Source organism: Cervus canadensis, chromosome 2 (assembly GCF_019320065.1).
Source record: "Cervus canadensis isolate Bull #8, Minnesota chromosome 2, ASM1932006v1, whole genome shotgun sequence".
Taxonomy (NCBI): domain Eukaryota; kingdom Metazoa; phylum Chordata; class Mammalia; order Artiodactyla; family Cervidae; genus Cervus; species Cervus canadensis.
Window position 1 is genome coordinate 92,220,555 of NC_057387.1, and position 18,756 is coordinate 92,239,310.

Below are 18,756 nucleotides of genomic sequence, written 5' to 3' on the forward strand. Positions count from 1 at the left end.
TTTTTGCCATACATTGACATGAATCAGCTATGGATTTACACGTAATCTTTTAATGTTCCCATTTCATGTTTTCCATTTAATGTTTGTGTGGGATTCATAACAGCCTGGATATAGGCAAACAGTATAAGCCAAAATATGGACAGCATCAGTGCCATGTAATGTTTGCTCTTCCACAGAAAGTCCATAGCCTGACCTCCCTTCCTGACCACTGAGGCAGCCTCAGAGAGACACAAAGTAGAAACAAGGTTATACAACAAATTGCTAGCATGTTAGAATGCTTTGGGGCTCTTTGGAAACGACCCTGATGCTAGAAAAGATTGAGGGCAGGAGGAGAAGGGGACAACAGAGGATGAGAAGGTTGCATGGCATCATCTACTTGACAGACATGAGTTTGAGCAAACTCTAGGAGATACTGAAGGCTAGCGAAGCCTGGTGTGCTACAGTCCAAGGGGTCACAAAGAGTAAGACACCACTTAGCGACTGAACAACAACGAGACCTTGAATTATCAGTGGACAGTCATGGAAAAGGCACAGTTTGATATGGGTTTTGTAGGATTAATAGGATTTTAAGAGACATTCTTTGCAGGGAAATAGCGAATCATTTGGATACCATACAAATGAGGGAGTACAGTGAGCCTGTGAAGTGGGTGAATGTTAAGACGTTATGGAAATTATGACTGGAACATTTTGCCTTTTCTCATGTATGCGTTTTAGTGTTGCTTATTGGAGGATGAACATGTTAGCTTAGCAGAATTGCTTACACAGTGCATTTTAAAGCAGTATTTCCCAAAGTGCCTCTTTGTAAAATTAGTCTCATGGAATGCTCTGTAGAAAAATAATAAACAATAGTAATAATTTAAAGAAATGTTGAATATTCTTTTTCTCTCCCTTGAATATTCACAGTGTGCGTTAACTTATTTTTAAAGGTTCGAATTAGTGTTATAATACCAAAACCTGACTTCCCTGGGAAAGTAGGCCTTTCCTATTTATGTGACTATAACATCACACTATTTCCCCTCAACGCACTTTTAGAGTCTGTAACTATATTATATATTTATTTAAAATATTTTGCTGACTGCTTCCCCTCCAGGATATATGCTCCATGAGGACAAATATCTGTCTTGTCTTGTTTACCATTGTACACCAATTATCTAGCACAACGTCCGGGTGTTTAATGAGCGTTCAAAATAGGAATAAATGATGAATAAAACGTGCTTGCTTTTGACTTCGCATTGTCTACACCGTTGATAAAGGGTAGGGTTGGAATTTGAGCCAAATACTGCCAGATCCCAGTCTTTTTTACAATAATTAATTAATCATTTTTGGCTGTGCTGGGCTTTTGTTGCTGCACGGGTTTTTCTCTAGTTGTGGTGAGTGGGGGCTTCTCTCTAGTTGCAGTGTGCAGCTTCTCATTGCTGTGGCTTCTCTTGCTGTGGCATACAGGTTCTAGACATGTGGACTTCAGTAGCTGTGGCTCCTGGGCTCTAGGGCACAGGGTCAATAGTTGTGGTTCATGGAATTAGCTGCTCCGTGGCATGCGGGATCGTCCTGGAATAGGAATTGAACCCATGTCTCCTGCATTGGCAGGTGAATTCTTTACCACTGAGCCACCAGGGAAGCCCCCCAGATTCTTTTTGACCAGAGGTTGGTATACACTGTTATTCTTAGCCACCACCTAGGATTCTTGATGTTACAGTTTTACTCTTGGGCATTTATTCCCATTGATTACAATTTGAAGCTTGAATGACTGTCTGATGTGCCCAAATTTCTTTATATCTTTCAGGCAAAGACTGCCGCCCAAAAATGTCTACTACTACCGCTGCCCAGACCATAGGAAGAATTATGTGATGTCCTTTGCATTTTGTTTTGACCGAGAAGAAGATATTTACCAATTTGCTTACTGCTACCCTTATACGTACACTCGCTTTCAGCATTACCTTGACAGCCTGCAAAAGAGAAACATGGATTACTTCTTCCGGGAGCAGCTGGGTCAGAGTGTGGTAAGGCCCACTGGGAAACAGGCGGTTTGGGGGAGAGCTTAGCAGCAGTTTTTATAGAATGCAAATAATAGATATTGGTGCTTTGTAGACTATATGCTCTGGAACTTTTAAAAATCATGGTTTTTTGTGTGTAATATTTTGATACTTTGACTACCAGTAAGTCATAGAATAGGATAAAGCAGATGCATGTCCTTCTGAATGAAGCTGATAAATCTTCTCTAACAAAATACAGACGTTCTGGAGAACTCCCAAAAAGTCCGAGGGAAAAAAGAAGGTTTCTACTAGGTGTTGCAAAAGGTATGAAAGCATTTATGAGTCTAAGCTTATGAGATGAAGAGTAAATTTGTTTTTTAGTGAATTTAATTTGCCTGCAATACAGATTAGCAGGTGGTGTGCAGTATGGTTTTGCTGTCCATAGTGTGTTCATCTCTGTCACTCATTGGGTCCCCAGCCCTTCCCCCTTCCCAGGTTTAGTTCTCTGGGTCTGGAGATTTCAGTCTTACATTCTATATTAGTTTCCTATTGCTGACATAACAAACTGCATGGACTTGGTGGCTTAAAACAACATAAATATATTATCTTACAGTTCAGGAGAAGTCTGAAGTTGACCTCTCCAGGCTAAAATCAAGGTGTCAGCAAGATCTTTAAATCACAGCTATAAAGCCCCTTTTGTCATGTGAGGTAGCATGTTCACGGGTTCCAAGGATTAGAACTTGGGCATTTGGGCAAAGGGGGTGCATTGTTCTGCCTGCCACACCTTCCTACTCTCTTTTCCTCTTCTTTTTCCTCTGCCCACCCTCAAAGTGTTCCAAAAAGATATAAAAGTGCTCTTCATATCGGAGGCATAAGCTTTGTTCTCCGTGGTCAGCAGTACTTCCTTCAGTTGCTAATAAAGAATATCTTCCCTCTACTCTAACCCTCTTCCTAACAGTGCTTCTGATGGGTGCCACGTATATTTGGTGCCTATATCTTTTGAACTGAGAACTGGGACACATGGTGTATCAGTCAGCCTGCTAGCAGGAAACAGATGGCAGCTTCACATTAGGATAATTTGAGAAGAGCTTAATAAATGGGCTATTTACAAGGTGTGGGCACCGCGTACAGAAACCATGGGGTGTAGTGCAGTTCCCTGGGGCTAGTAACAGCACAAAGGAACTGAAGGGAGGGAACGGTAACCAGAACCCAATAGCAGAGAGTCATGCAGTGGGCCACCTTGAGTGGAACAGTTGACCTTCAGTCAACAGTGGACCTTCAGTTGAGGAACAAAGTTAGCCTGAGATGACCCCACAGGGAGGGAGCTGAGAATAATAAATACAGAGAACTCATTTTTTTACTTCCCTCTGATCTTCTGCCAGGGGTTCCTATTGAAAAACCCAATTGGAAATTAGAGGGCAAGAGACCACTGAAGTAATCCATACAGACAAGTCTTCCTGAACAAAGAAAATGGTGAAGAAAGGCAGAGAGTGGTCGTAGAGAGCCAAATAGAACATATTAGGTACATGTGGTCTGATCAACAATGTATTACTGGAAATCGTGAAATTATTTGAGATGGGACTGTTGGAGAAATCCTGAGATGAATGTTTGGCACACATATCATGTAAATTAAGAGCAAGAGAGTTTCATTCAATACTTGTGACTTTTAAGGGCAGGATCTATTCGTTTCAGGCTTCCCTGGTGGCTCAGATGGTAAAGTATCTGCCTACAATGCAGGAGACCCAGGTTCAATCCCTAAGTTGGGAAGAGCCCCTGGAGAAGACAATGGCTACCCACTCCAGTATTCTTGTCTGGAGAATCCCATGGACAGAGGAGCCTGGCAGGCTACAGTCCATGGGGTTGCAAAGAGTCAGATGCCACTGAGTGACTCACACTTCATTTGGTTCATTCCATTGCGATGTCCATTCTAGCACCCTCTTAGATTTATGCCAGGCAGAATGGCTATGTAATAAATTACTGAATGAATGAATGAAGATATGTCTAGAGACAATGTGAAGCGCTAAGAGCATCAGAAAGCTGATAGGAGGAATAATAGGATAAGTTAAGCTTTCAATAACAAATACAAAAAATGAGTATCTAAAACAACAGCACTTTAAACAAGATAGAAGTTTATATCTCTTCCATATACAAGTCTAGATGCAGGAAATCCAGAGCTGATGGTGTGGCTCTGCTCCTGAAAACTATTGGAGTCAAAGTCTTTCAGCTTTCTGCTGCTTTCCCTAGAATGTGCCTCTCAATCTCATTGTCAAATGTGAAATTCTACAAGCATTTCCATGTTCCAGGAGGCATGATGAAGAAAGTAAGGGGAGAAGGGAGAAGATGCAGTTCTTGGCACTTTCATGTTTATCCCATTCAATAGAACTCATATCCACACTTAACTAAAGGATGGATGAGAAATCAAGTCTTCATCCTGGGTGACTGTGTTTCTAGCTGAAAATTAGTAGTCCTATAGATATGGAAGATAAGGATAGAGAGGAAGATTGGGACCAAGCTCTGGAAAACTTTGATTATCAAATTAAGGAATTATGGCTGTATCCTTTATTCAGATTCAACACACAGACACTGGGTCAGGCAGTTTTGTGGGGTAGGCAGGATTATCTCAGTTTGGGAAAAATAGTCTAAGGCTAATTGGATAAGTTACTTGGCTAAAGCTAAATGACTACTTTGTGACTAGGCCAATATTAAACCCATGGCTTCTAATGCCGTATCCCGACACTTCGATGAACTCACTGCTGCTTTTCATATTGTACCTACTGAAACCCATAGCAGATTTTGAGAAAGTGATTGTAGTTTGTCCAAAGCTACATCTTAAGAAAGTAAAGTTAGTGGAGGTGCAGGGTGTGCCACTGCTGGCTAAACTAGATTAGGGAAGCTCTGTGGCTTGGTTCAGTCCCACTGAATTGGGTCGCGAAGCAGATTCCAGACTTCTTTCTGGTGTACTTTGTAGGCAGGACAATTCTTGGTTACTAGGGCGTTTGATAGGGCTCGTGTCTGAAGGCACCACTATAATTAGTTAATCCTTATTCCAATTTGGAGGGAGGATAATTACAAGGAGAAAGCTAAACATGTCAACAGATAATTCTTAGAAAGCGCATGAAGGAAGCAAGATTTTGAATTTCTAGTGCTGAAACTATTAATCACCATGGGCATGGCTGCTATTGCTACTAATTATATCATTCAGAGGGTTTCCTTGGTGGCTCAGTGGCAAAGAATCCATCCGCCAGTGCAGGTTGCATGGGTTCAATCCCTGGGTTAGAAAGATCCCCTGGAGAAGGAAATGGCAACCCTCTCCAGTATTCTTGCTTGGGAAATCTCATGGACGGAGGAGCCTAGTGGGCCACAGTCCATGGGGTCGCAAAGAGTTGGACACAACTTAGTGACTAAACAACACATCATCCAAAATGGCATTTTATTTTGTTACTCACCAGTGGCCTTTTCTAACCACACCAAAAAAATTGCTTTGTGCATGCACCAAATCCACAATCTGACATTTAAGTTAAGCACATCATAGGAAAAATCTTTATTTTCTCATATTTTAACACTTTTGTTGAGGTACAATTTACAGACTATAACGTTAACACACTGTAAGGGTACAGTTCTATGATTTTTGGTGAATCTATAGAGTTTTACAGATATCACTACAGTCTAATTTTAGAATGTTTCCATCAACCCCAAAATTTCTTTTGTAAATCCTCACTTCTGCTCCCATCCACAAGAAACTATTTATCTGCTCTCTGACACTATAAGTTTGCCATTTCTGAATATTTCCTGTAAATAAAATAATATGTTATTTAGTTGTCCTTTGAATTCAGCTCCTTTTATGTAGCATTACATTTTTGAAGTTTGATTCATCCATGCTGTAGCATCTGTCAGTAGTTCATTTTTAGTGCTGAATAATATTCTATTGAAAAAAGTATAACACAATTTGTCTATCTATTCTCTGGTTAATGGACATTTGGATTTTTTCTTTTGGGGCTAAAATGAATAATTGTATTGTGAACATTCATGTGCATGTCTTTGAATGGACATGCGATCACTTTTCTCTTGGGTAGATTTCTAGGAATTGAATCATTGGGTCATACAAGTTAACATGCAACTTAAAACAAAACGAAACAAAAACCCAAAACTGTCGGGAGGTATTCCAAGTTAGTAGTGCCATTTTGCAGTCCTGCTAATAATGTCGGAGAGAAAAAAAAAAAAAAATAATAATGTCGGAGAGAGGGTTTAGTTTCTCCATGTGCTTGCTAACACTTGGAATCACCTATATTTTTCAGTATAGCCATTTTAGTGGGAATGTCGTTGTGTCTCATTGTGGTTTTAATTTGTGTTGCCCTAGTAACTACTTATGATGATTATCTCATCATGTGCTTATTTGGCCTTTATATATCTTCTCTGATGGAATGTTATTTACATTTTTTATCCATTTAAAAAAATTGGGTTCTGTTCTTACAATGAGTTTTGAGAGTTCTTCATGTGTTGTGAATGCAATTCCTTTGTCAGATACATACTTTATCAATATTCCCCTTAATCCATACCTTATCTTTTCACTCATTTTCTTAACCATGTCCTTTGAGGGGTAGAAGTTGTTAACTTTTGTAGCCCAACTTATTTTTTCTCTTATGTATCATGCTTTGGGAGTCTTATCTAAAAGTGGCCTATCTGAAAGCCACAGAAATTTTCTCCTCTGTCTTCTTCTAAATTTTTCATAGTTCTTGCTTACATTTAAATCCATGATCCATTTTGAATTAATGTTTTATATATGGCATGAGGTAAGGGCCTTAAGTTCATTTTTCTTTTGGCATATGGATATTTAATTGTTGCAGCACCACTTGTTGAAAAGACTAGCATTTACCCAACCCACAGAGACTGAGCCAGAACTGTGTCTGAGTGTCTCCTGTGGAGGTACGGGTCAGCAGTAGCCTGCTGCAGGGGCTCTGGGTGCAGCAGACCTGGGTATGGCATAAGCCCTCTTGGAGGAGGTCGCCAATAACCCAACCACAGAACCACAAGAACTCACACAGGACCAGGGAAACAGACTTTTGGAGTGCACAAATAAAAGCTTGTATGCACCAGGACCCAGGAGAAACAAAAAATGACCCCACAAAAACTGACCTAGACATGCCCATGAGTATCCAGGAGTCTCTGGCAGAGGCGTGAGTTGGCGGTGGCCTGCTTCAGGGTTTCAGGCAAAGCAGTGCATGCGTGGGACCTTTTGAAGGAGGTTGCCATTATCTTCATTACCTCCACCATAGTTTGGCCTCAGGTCAAGCAACAGGGAGGTAACATAGCCCTGCCAATCAAAAGAAAATTGGATTAAAGATTTACTGAACATGGCCCCACCCATCAGAACAAGACCTAGTTTCCCCCTCAATCAGTCTCTCTCATCAGGAAGCTTCCATAAGCTTCTTATCCTTCACCATCACAGGGCTGACAGAATGAAAATCACAATCACAGAAAACTAAACAAACTGATCATGTGGACCACACCCTTGTCTAGCTCAATGAAAATATGAGTTATGCCACTTAGGGCCACCCAAGATACATGGGTCATGGCGGAGAATTCTGACAAAACATGGTCCACTGGAGAAGGGAATGGGAAGTCACTTCAGTATTCTTGCCTTGAGGACCCCATGAACAGCATGAAAAAGCAAAACGGTATGACACTGAAAGATGAAATCCCCAGGTTGGTAATTGCCCAATATGCTACTGGAAAGAGTGGAGAAATAACTCCAGAAAGAATAAAGAGGCAGAGCCAAAGCAAAAACAACACCCAGTTGTGGATGTGACTGGTGATGGAAGTAAAGTCTGATGCTGTGAAGAGCAATATGCATAGGAACCTGGAATGTTAGATCCATTATTCAACGCAAATTGGAAGTGGTCAAACAGGAGATAGCAAGAGTGAACATCGACATTTTAGAAACCAGTGAACTAAAAGGGACTGGAATGTGTGAATTTAACTCAGATGACCATGATATCTACTACTGTGGTCAAGAATCCCTTAGAAGAAATGGAGTAGCCATCATAGTCAACAAAAGAGTCTGAAATGCATTACGTGGATGCAATCTCAAAAGTGACAGAATGATCTATGTTCATTTCCAAGGCAAATCATTCAATACCATAGTAATCCAAGTCTACGCCCTGACCAGTAATGCTGAAGAAGATGAATGGTTTTATGAAGACCTACAAGACCTTCTAGAACTAACACCCAAAAAAGATGTTGCTTCATTGTACAGGACTGGAATGAAAAAGTAGGAGGTCAAGAGCTACTTGGAGTAACGGGCAAATTTGGCCATGGAGTACAAAATGAAGCAGCTCAAAGGCTAACAGAGTTTTAACAAGAGAATGCACTGGTCATAGGAAACACCCTCTTCCAACAACACAAGAGAAGACTCTACACACCAGATGGTCGATACCAAAATAAGATTGATTATATTCTTTGCAGCCAAATTTGGAGAAGCTCTATACAGTCAGCAAAAGCAAGACCGGGAGCCGGCTATGGCTCAGATAATGAACTCCTTATTGCCAAATTCAGACTTAAATTGAAGAAAGTAGGGAAAACCACTAGACCATTCAGGTGTGACCTGAATCAAATCCCTTATGATTATACAGTGGAAGTAAGAAATAGATTCAAGAAATTAGATCTGATAGACACACTGCCTGAAGAACTGTGGATGGAGGTTCGTGACATTGTATAGGAGGCAGTGATCAAGACCATCCCCAAGAAAAAGAAATGCAAAAAGGCAAAATGGTTGTCTGTGGAGGCCTTAAAAATAGCTGAGAAAGAAGAGAAGCTCAAGGCAAAGGAGAAAAGGAAATATATACCCATATGAATGCAGACGTCCAAAGAATAGTAAGGAGAGAAAAGAAAGTCTTCCTCAGCGATCAATGCAAAGAAATAAAGGAAAAAGATGGAATGGGAAAGACAAGAGATCTCTTCAAGAAAAGTAGAGATACCAAGGGAGTATTTCATGCAAAGATGGGCACAATAAAGGACAGAAATGGTCTAACAGAAGCAGAAGATATCAAGAAAAGGTGGCAAGAATATACAGAAGAACTATACAGAAGAGATCTTCATAACCCAGATAACCATGATGGTGTGATCCTTCACCTAAAGCCAGACACCCTGGAATGCGAAGTCAAGTGGGCCTTAGGAAGCATCACTATGAACAAAGCTAGTGGAGGTGATGGAATTGCAGTTGAGCTATTTCAAATCCTAAAAGATGATGCTATGAAAGTGCTGCACTCAATATGCCAGCAAATCTGGAAAACTCAGCAGTGGCCACAGAACTGGAAAATGTCCGTTTTCATTCCAATCCCAAAGAAAGCAATGCCAAAGAATGTTCAAACTACCACACAATTGCACTCATCTCATACGCTATCAAAGTAATGCTCAAAATTCTCCAAGCCAGGCTCCAACAGTACGTGAACTGTGAACTTCCAGGTGTTCAAGCTGGATTTAGAAAAGGCACAGGAACCAGAAATCAAATTGCCAACATCCACTGGATCATCGAATAAGTAAGAGAGTTCCAGAAAAACATCTAGTTTTGCTTTATTGATTAGGCCAAAACCTTTGATTTTGTGGATCACAGCAAACTGTGGAAAGTTCTTCAAGAGATGGGAATACCAGACCACCTGAGAAATCTGTATGCAGGTCAAGTAGCAGCAGTTAGAACTGGACGTGGAAGAACAGACTCATTCCAAACCAGTAAAGGAGTATGTCAAGGCTCTATGTTGTCACCCTGCTTATTTAATTTCTATGCAGAGTACATCATGTGAAATGCCGGGTTGGATGAAGCACAAGCTGGAATCAAGATTGCCAGGAGAAATATCAGTAACCTCAGATAGGCAGATGACACTACCCTTATGGGAGAAAGTGAAGAACTAAAGAGCCTCTTGATGAAAGTGAAAGAGAGTGAAAAAGCTGGCTTAAAACTCAACATTCAGAAAACTAATATCATGGCATCTGGTCCCATCACTTCATGGTAAATAGATGGGGAAACAATGGAAACAGTGACCAACTTAGACAACATATTAAAAAGCAGAGACATTACTTTGCCGACAAAGGTCCATCTAGTCAAGGCTATGGTTTTTCCAGTAGTCGTGTATGGATGTCAGAGTTGGACTATAAAAAAGCTGAGCACTGAAGAATTGATGCTTTTGAACTGTGGTATTGGAGAAGACTCTTGAGAGTCCCCTGGACTACAAGGAGATCCAACCAGTCAATCCTAAAGGAAACCAGTCCTGAATGTTCATTGGAAGACTGATGCTGAAGCTGAAGCTTTAATACTTTGGCCACCTGATGTGAAGAACTGACTCATTGGAAAATATGCTGATGCTGGGAAGGATTGAAGGCAGGAGGAGAAGGGGATGACAGAGGATGAGATGGTTGGATAGCATCACCTATGCAATGGACAAGAAGTTGAGTAAACTCAGAGAGTTGGTGATGGACAGGGAAGCCTGGCATGCTGCAGTTCATGGGGTCACAAAAAGTCGGATACGACTGAGCAACCAAACTGAACTGAACTTACCCTTGAATTATCTTGTCACCTTTCCCCAATGCCTCTGCTCAATTTTTCTTTTTCATTGTCAAGGCTGAATTCCTAGCGAGCCATACCTGTGTCTGTGTAAGTCAGTGATGATCAGACTGTTTGTGCTCATCCAACCTGAGCCTGTAAGACTTCTATTCTGTGACATTGGATCCCTGTGTGGGAGTGGGGAACCCATGCCTCAGGCAGATTTCTAGTCTGCCCTGGCTTTCACTTTGCCTTTTATGCTGTGATTTCTGTGGACATTTGTGGAACTTCAAGGTTGTCTAGGTATGGGTTGCTGCTTTAGGCTTCTTCTCATACCTCTGCTGTGCCTACACCCATCTCAGCCAGGAATATGCTTGTTCTCGCTATATAACTGTGGGCCTTCTTTTTTTTTTTTTTTCATTTATTTTTATTAGTTGGAGGCTAATTACTTTACAATATTGTAGTGGTTTTTGTCATACATTGACATGAATCAGCCATGGATTTACATGTATTCCCCATCCCGATCCCCCCCTCTCACCTCCCTCTCCACCCGATCCCTCTGGGTCTTCCCAGTGCACCAGGCCCGAGCACTTGTCTCATGCATCCAGCCTGGGCTGGTGATCTGTTTCACCCTTGATAATATACATGTTTCGAGGCTGTTCTCTCGAAACATCCCACCCTCGCCTTCTCTGTGGGACTTCTTAACTTGCCCACAGATAGTGTTCCTGTGTCCGGGCACTGCCTATTTCTCCAAATCAACTGGGTCCCTTCATTCATGACAAAGAAGTTGCCAATCCTCACAGCCTGACCTGTTCCTAGAATTCACCAAGCAGGGGAAACGTAGAACGAATCCAGCACAGAATGTCATCGATTCTCATTCTTATGACCTGAAGTTCAGCTGCTTTTAAAACATAGTAGTTTTGAGATTTTTGTCAATTTGGTGAATTTTCGAAACACTAATGGTTATTTGTGTCAATATTGTCTAGCTTGATGTGTGTTTTTTGGGAATAGGATTTATCAATACTCTCATTCCAGCATAGGTAGAATTAGATTTTAACTGACTAGCATGAGTTTTTAAATCATACAGCTCTTGTATTGTCAGACGTAGTGAAGTATGGCATTATTTTCATATGTCACTGGACTAGAGGAACACGTAACTTGTGTGTATATGTGTGTGTGTTTTGAAAGTACTAGATGGAAAGAGCCATTCCCATACCTAGGGATACTTGCCAAAAGGAAGTGTCTAACAAAGAAAATACTCTGATAGTGTATTTTGGAAATCACTAGAAAATCATTTATGTGAGAATAATATTGTCTCAGCTCTGCCATTGGCTACCTCTTTGACCTTGGGAAGAGCACTTCTCTACGGGCCTTACAGAGTCAGACCAGATCATTTCAAGCATCCCTTCCAATTTCAATGTAAATTATGGTTCAAATGTTGATGATATCCTGTTGTATGTTCTGAGTCACATATTAGCTTGTTGTAATGTACATGAGTTTGGGTAAACTCCTGGAGTTGGTGATGGACAGGGAGGCCTGCCATGCTGCGGTTCATGGGGTCGCAAAGAGTTGGACGTGACTGAGCGACTGAACTGAACTGAATGTTGCCTCTTCCTCGGCCCTTTATTTTATAACAGTGGTAGTTATTGAATACTTAGCATGTGCCAAACACAATGCTATGAACTTTATATACATCTGTCATTCAGTCTTCACAAAACCCCTATTGAACAGTTAAATCCATGTCTTCATGGAGCTTACATTCTTGTAGAAAGAGACAAACTTTGTTGGAAAAATTAATCAGGAAACAGGAGATGTTTGGGGGTGAATTCTTCACTTAGAAGGAAGCATTTAAGCTCTGAGATATAAGTAGTATCTTATGCCATTTGCATTTTTAAAAGCTGAGATACAATGAGATTAATTTATCTATGTCCTGTAGCTGGGATTTGAAGCCATGCTTTTGTGGACCCCAAAGGATGAACTATAAACCAGTCCTGGATAAGAAAATATTCTATTAATATTCACATATACAGTTATTTGCTAAATTTTTCCAAAGTCATTCCTCAACACTATAAATATCTAGCAAACACCTTTGTCAGGCTTTGTCTTGGGTGCTGGAAACAGAAAGATGAATACCAAATACACCTTGCCTCTGAGAAATACTCAGTGTACTGGGTGTCACAGACAATGAAGGCTAATAATGTCAATGATGGTAAAAATGCCAGAACTGAACATAAGACTATGCATGTGATCTAAGAACCCCACGGTAGAATAGAACCATTGCCTCTCTTCTTCTGGATACTCGATTTCTAGGAAAGTAGTCAGAATTTATATTCAGTTCAGTTCAGTTCAGTTCAGTCACTCAGTCGTGTCCGACTCTTTGTGACCCCATGGATCGCAGCACACCAGGCCTCCCTGTCCATCACCAACTCCCAGAGTTTACTCAAACTCATGTCCATCGAGTCGGTGATGCCATCCAGCCATCTCATCCTCTGTCATCCCCTTCTCCTATCCCCAACCCCTCCCAGCATTAGCTTCTTAATTTAATTTATATACTTTCCATTGTGTTCAGTCTTCGTTGCTACACGAGGTTGTCTCTGGTTGCAGTGAGGAGGGTCTCCTCTTCTTTGCACTGGCTTCTTTTGTTGTAGAGCACTGGGCCCTGGGCATGTGGGCTCAGTGGTTGTGGTGTGTGGGCTCAGTGGTTGTGGCTCCCAGGCTCTAGAACACAGGCTCAGTAGGGGCAGTGCACGAACTTAGCTGTTCTGCAGCATGTGGGGTCTTCCCAGATCAGAGATAGAGCCTGTGTCTCCTGCACTGGCAGGAGGATTCTTTACTACTGAACCACCACTAGCTTCTTTAAACAATGAGGCCTTCCTGTAGTAAAAATTTTTATTATTGTTCTTTAAATAAAACTATTATTTATTGGATGGTCTTCTTTTAAATAAACATTAATTTTAGAATAATTTTAGATTTATAGAGTTCCCACGTAACCTTCACCCAGTTTTCTCTAATGTTAGAATCTTATATAACCATGAAAAATTAGTCAAAAATAGTAAATTAACATTGGTACATCACTATTAACTAAACTGTAGAATGATATTTAGATTCTGTCAGTTTTTCCACTAATATTGTATTTTGTCTCCAGAAACCAATCCAGTATATCATGTTGGCCTACATTAGTAGATTTCACAAGTACAAGTGTGACCTGTTACACTTATCCTAAGTTTCAACTTACTTGTTTTAGTTCTTTGTTATAGGCTGCTGTGATTTTTTGGAGTTTTGGATTTCCTTATCTGTAATATTAGTGACATCACTCAGAATTTTTAAAGAATATATTTTTCAAGTATTAGTTTAAGGCAAGGATACAAATGTTTAACAGGCTAAGACCTACTAAAAACAGACATCCATATATATTACCAGAGAACTCTGTGGAATGACTAATATGGCATTTTTATATTGATTTTCAGGTTTGATTATGCTGCATACCCCAGGAGAATAAGTTACCTAAGTGAATAGGATTTTACCTGCCTCCAAGTCAACTCAATTCAATTCAATTTAGTTCAATTTAATTTAGAATCCCTTATGTACCACATACCATAAGAGATCTAGAAATAAATAAAATGTAGTCCCAGTCCCCATTTCTCCATCTTGTTCATAAGGATCATATGTAAAGTTTTAAATAATGCCTAGTTGAAATCCATGATGAGTGAGGGAGAGCCGTATGGCAAAGGACAAAATTAAGAAAAAGGAGTGCTTTCTAGGGAAGGCTCTGGCTAGGTGGGGCTCTACAGTGAGGACCCTGGGCAATGGGAACTCCCAACAGGACTCTAACCCCTTGTGGTGAGATTGGCTCCCAGATCAGCAAAGTCATAGTGAGAATGGTCTGGTGGCAGAGGGCAGATTCCAAAAGCCATGTCTTGAAAGATTTTTCAGAATCTAAAGCAAACTAAGAATTTGGGAGTCAGACCAAAAAAACAAAAAATGCAAAATCATAAAGCTGAAGAGCTGAAGAGGATAGAGAATGTGGTAAAAGTCAGAGAAAGCCAGAAAGCTAGGTAAGGATGAAGAAAAGCAGAGAAGATGAGTATAAGGAGCTCTGGAAGAATTTGAGATATGAAACTTGGCAGGTTCCACTACAGTCCTTGCATGGACTTGTGTGGAAAGGCCAGGATCTCGGAAAGGAGCAAGAGGGAACTAATGACCTGATGGGCAGGAAAGTCAACGAACACAAAGTAATACAGCAGAAGAGAGGCTAGAGAGGCCAGTACAGTTCTGATAAGCATGATATCTTCAAATATAAGGCAGTCACCTTCCATTCTTTTTATTTCTTCTCCTTTTGTTCTTTCTTCCCCTTTGAAGTAAAACATCATGGATTTGCAGCTGGCAACATGACCAAACAAATGTATGAAAAATAATTACATCTTTTTGGCTGGGTTTTAAAATGGGTAATTGTTGGAAGTCAGTAATCTCAATTATCAGTCTCTAATCTACATCTCAGGAGAGTTCTATGGACCCCCATCTGCACCAAACCTTGTCCTGATCAAACACTCTAAATTAAATGGGCTCCGTGGTTTTGGCTCCCTTCCAGCAGGCCACTTCACAAGTCACCATGCTCTTGGCATAGTTTTTACTATTCCCTACAAAAAGAATCCAAATTAATTGAAGGCAGATACATCCTCTCAGCATCTGGCTGAGGGACTTCCAACCTATCCTATGATGCAGACAGCCCATCGATTCTAAACCTCAGCCCTGGGTGAACATGGGCCTGAAGAGGGGATGCCGAGAAACGTGACCCTGGGTTCTCCCTCTGCTCAAACAAGGAGACGCATGTCTGATACACCTCAAGCTGCAGAGGCTGACCCACACTACCACATACCTGTTCCAAACCTGGGTTTCCCCAGTTCAGTGAATACCTCACCATCACTTCTGTTGCCCATGTCAGAAACCTGTCCTATTTAACTCCTTTGTATTCACTCCTCATGTACTATTCTGTCACCAAGTGTGATCAAGGCTACAGCTCAATTTTCTTAGAATCTCTCTCTTCCTGTGCACACCACCACCGAGTGGGTGGGCGAAACACCGAAGCCACCCCTCCAGCCTGGCTCCTGGACACACCCCTACCCTCATCCCATGTAAGGAACAAGCTCACCCTACTTGGGCAGCAAGCAAGCAAGGAAACCGGTTGTTTGTTCTCACTCCCCCTGCTCCACTGGGGCCCCAATAAAGCCTTGCCTAAAAAAAAAAAAAAAAGACTCTGGCTCTTCTTTATCTCTGCTGCCAATGCCCTGGTTCTAACTATCAAGGTCTCTTAAGAAGTTACAACTTCTTCCTTAGCCAAAGAGCACAAGATGTGAGGTGAATGGCCTCCAGGCTTTCTCTCTTTCTATTCTACTCCCATAGCTCTGTCAGCATTACATGGCTGCCAGAAAGTCCCAGACCTCCTCCCATCCTTGTGTTCCCCTCAATTCTTCACTGATTCTGTGGTACCTGACCAAGAGACAGAGTAACTTCCCATCTAGATTGTCAGATGGCATCCTTCTGGCTACTAGATTGCTGCTTTTAGATGATTCTTTGTTGTTGTTGTTGTTTAGTTGCTAAGTCATGTCCAGCTCTTTAAGACCCCATGGTCTATAGCCCGCCAGGCTCCTTCTGTCCATGGGATTTCCCAGGTAAGAATACTGAAGTAGGTTGCTATCTCCTTCTCCAGGAATCTTCCCGACCAAGGGATCAAACTTGTGTCTCCTGCAGTGGCAGACAGGTTCTTTGCTACTGAGCCACCAGGGAAGCTCTGGATCATTCTTTCCCTTCCCTTTAAAAAAGACATCATATAAAAGGACGCGTTTTGAACTTTATGCTATCAGTCTGTATAACCCACTGCTACTTCTCATTTCTGTCGTCTGCCCGCTTCTTGGACACCTCCCTCAAACATGGAGGACTGTGGTCCATAATTATCTTTTCCACTACACTGCTGTCACTATGGTGAGGGATTTTAGTATCCATGGAAGTGGCCCATAGAACACCTTGGCCTCTGTTTAAGATAAAATATACCTTTAACATGGTTTGTAAGATCCTACATAATCTGGCCTCTGCCTGCTTCTTCAGCTTCTCTCATACCCTCTTACTTTGCTGCCGGTGCCCTAACCACACTAGCCTTCCTACAGTTTATTCTGTGAGCCACAGATCCTCTCCCTCACTTGCATACACACTGGCCCCTCTACCTGAAGTATTATTTCTCTGTGGTCCTTTGTCTAACTACTTCATAGTCTGCTTTCAGTATCCAGTTTGAACATCACTTCCTCATGGAATTTTTCCCTGATAGACTGTTCTGAGAGCCTCTGTCTTATGCATCTATATTATACTCTACTTCTCTTTAAAATGCTTATTACTCTGATAGTCATTCAATATCTATCTTCTATTCAGAGATTTAGGAAATATTTTGTATTTTGGGTATTTATAGGACTAGGTATTTATAGGTAGAAAAGTCATACTGCTACAGCCAAAATTCCTTCTTGGTACCACTCTATGTGATCATATTTTGTTTCTTCCTCTGAAGCACATTTCCATCTTGTTGAAGCAGAAGATGTCTAACATTAGGGCCCAAGGTCATTTCTTTTATGTGAGTCATAGAATGTTAAAGCCAAGAAGAATCTACCATATATCAAGTTCTGGGGCTTTAAAACCATGCTCCCTGTAGCTCTAAGGAAAGATCTGGGCTCTGAACAGTACCTTAGCGACCACTGAGGAAGGAGGAGAAAGAGGGGTCTCTAAGAAGCCAGGGGATTGGCATCTCTTGCCCTCCTTTGCCATACATACCAGAGCAGCCCCTACTTATTGGCCTTCCTCATAGACTTGGTTTGAAGAATAGGCTCAGCTGCTAACAATGTATGCAAACTTACCCCTCTTTCTACAGCTGGAGACACTGGGCCTAGAGACAGGAGGTAAATTTCCTAAGTCACCCAGCGAGGCAGTGGGACAGCTCTGGCTGAAAGCCCAGCTTCTGACCCCTAGGTTGTCCACTGAAACCCATGCCTCTCACTCCCAGACCCATCAGCAAGGTTTGCTTATTTGTCTACTCTTTCTGCAGACATTAGCTGAGCACCTACAAGGCGGTGAGAAGGAAATTAGATGCCTAAATCAGTAGTGTGAGCCTGACTGCTAGTCACTAACTGTGTAACCTTGGGCCAGTTGCTTAAGCTGTTTCTGCCTGTTTCCTCATATATAGTCCTTCGTTCAGAAGATATCCAGAGAAATCCCTTATTTAGCCATAATTCAAGTAAAAAGGTCATGAGACTTAGAGCCATAATGAAATTTGAATTTTGCTCTGCACTTTATATCTTTCACATGTCAGCTTCCCTAAGCCTCACCTGTAAACGAGGCATTGTGCTTTAGCTTCAGGGTTATGGTCATGATAAGAGGCTTCTAATGGATATTAGATAACAGATGTGAAAGCGCCTCCTGAGTTGATTATTGTTAACTGGATATGATGTATTTGTAATACCATAGTTGCCTTACCAGACTCTAAGCTCCCTGAAGGTATGCAGTTTGTCATATTAAAATAAGAGCAGGTAACATTTAGAGTACTTACTATCAGTACATACGAAGCATATTCTAGATGCTTTATTATCTTGCTTAGTCAACTCAACAACATTATGAAGCAGATACTGCTAATTATCCCCATTTTGCAGATGAAGAAACTGAGGCATAGGAGGTTAAGTAACTTTTCCAAGATTACACTACTCACTACTCGCAAGTGGTAATACCAGAATGGAAGAAACCAAGGTGTTTGCTTGATGAGGAGTGGGAAAGGAACTTGTAGGAACATGGAAGAGACTCCTAACTCAAGCTGGGGAACCAGAAAGAACTGTATGCTGCTGCTGCTGCTGCTAAGTCACGTATAGGTGAGGTCATATTTGAGTTCTCCTGTGGGACACTTAATGGGTGAGAAGGACATCAGAGACATGGTAGAAGGTACAAATTGGAAAGATATGTAGAAGGTCATGTTCAAGATTAGCTGAAGGCTGTAGAGATGGAGGTTTGAGAGTGCAGAGAGGAAAGGTCTGGGTCTGTCAAGGGAAATAGTTTGTGGGAAACTGTGGCTGATGGTTAGTTCCAGGGTAAGTCCCAAGTACTGATGCCACTGCTTAGACATCTCTTGGGGGTCATCTTACCTGGAATAAACCACCATCTACCAATATAAAAAGGGAAAAAGAAAGGGGAAAAAAGGAATCAAAATCATCAACTAGTTCTGAC

The 18,756-nt window shown here is 41.3% G+C and overlaps 1 protein-coding gene across 1 annotated transcript in view; it reads left to right on the forward strand.

Annotated features, from left to right (window-relative positions):
- Nucleotides 1-18,756, forward strand: part of AGBL4 (AGBL carboxypeptidase 4) — a 1,430,302-nt gene that overhangs the window by 878,437 nt on the left and 533,109 nt on the right. Inside the window, exon 5 of the mRNA XM_043449387.1 lies at nt 1,784-2,000. Within this exon, the coding sequence (XP_043305322.1) occupies nt 1,784-2,000 (217 nt within the window). The remainder of the gene's footprint in view (nt 1-1,783; nt 2,001-18,756) is intronic.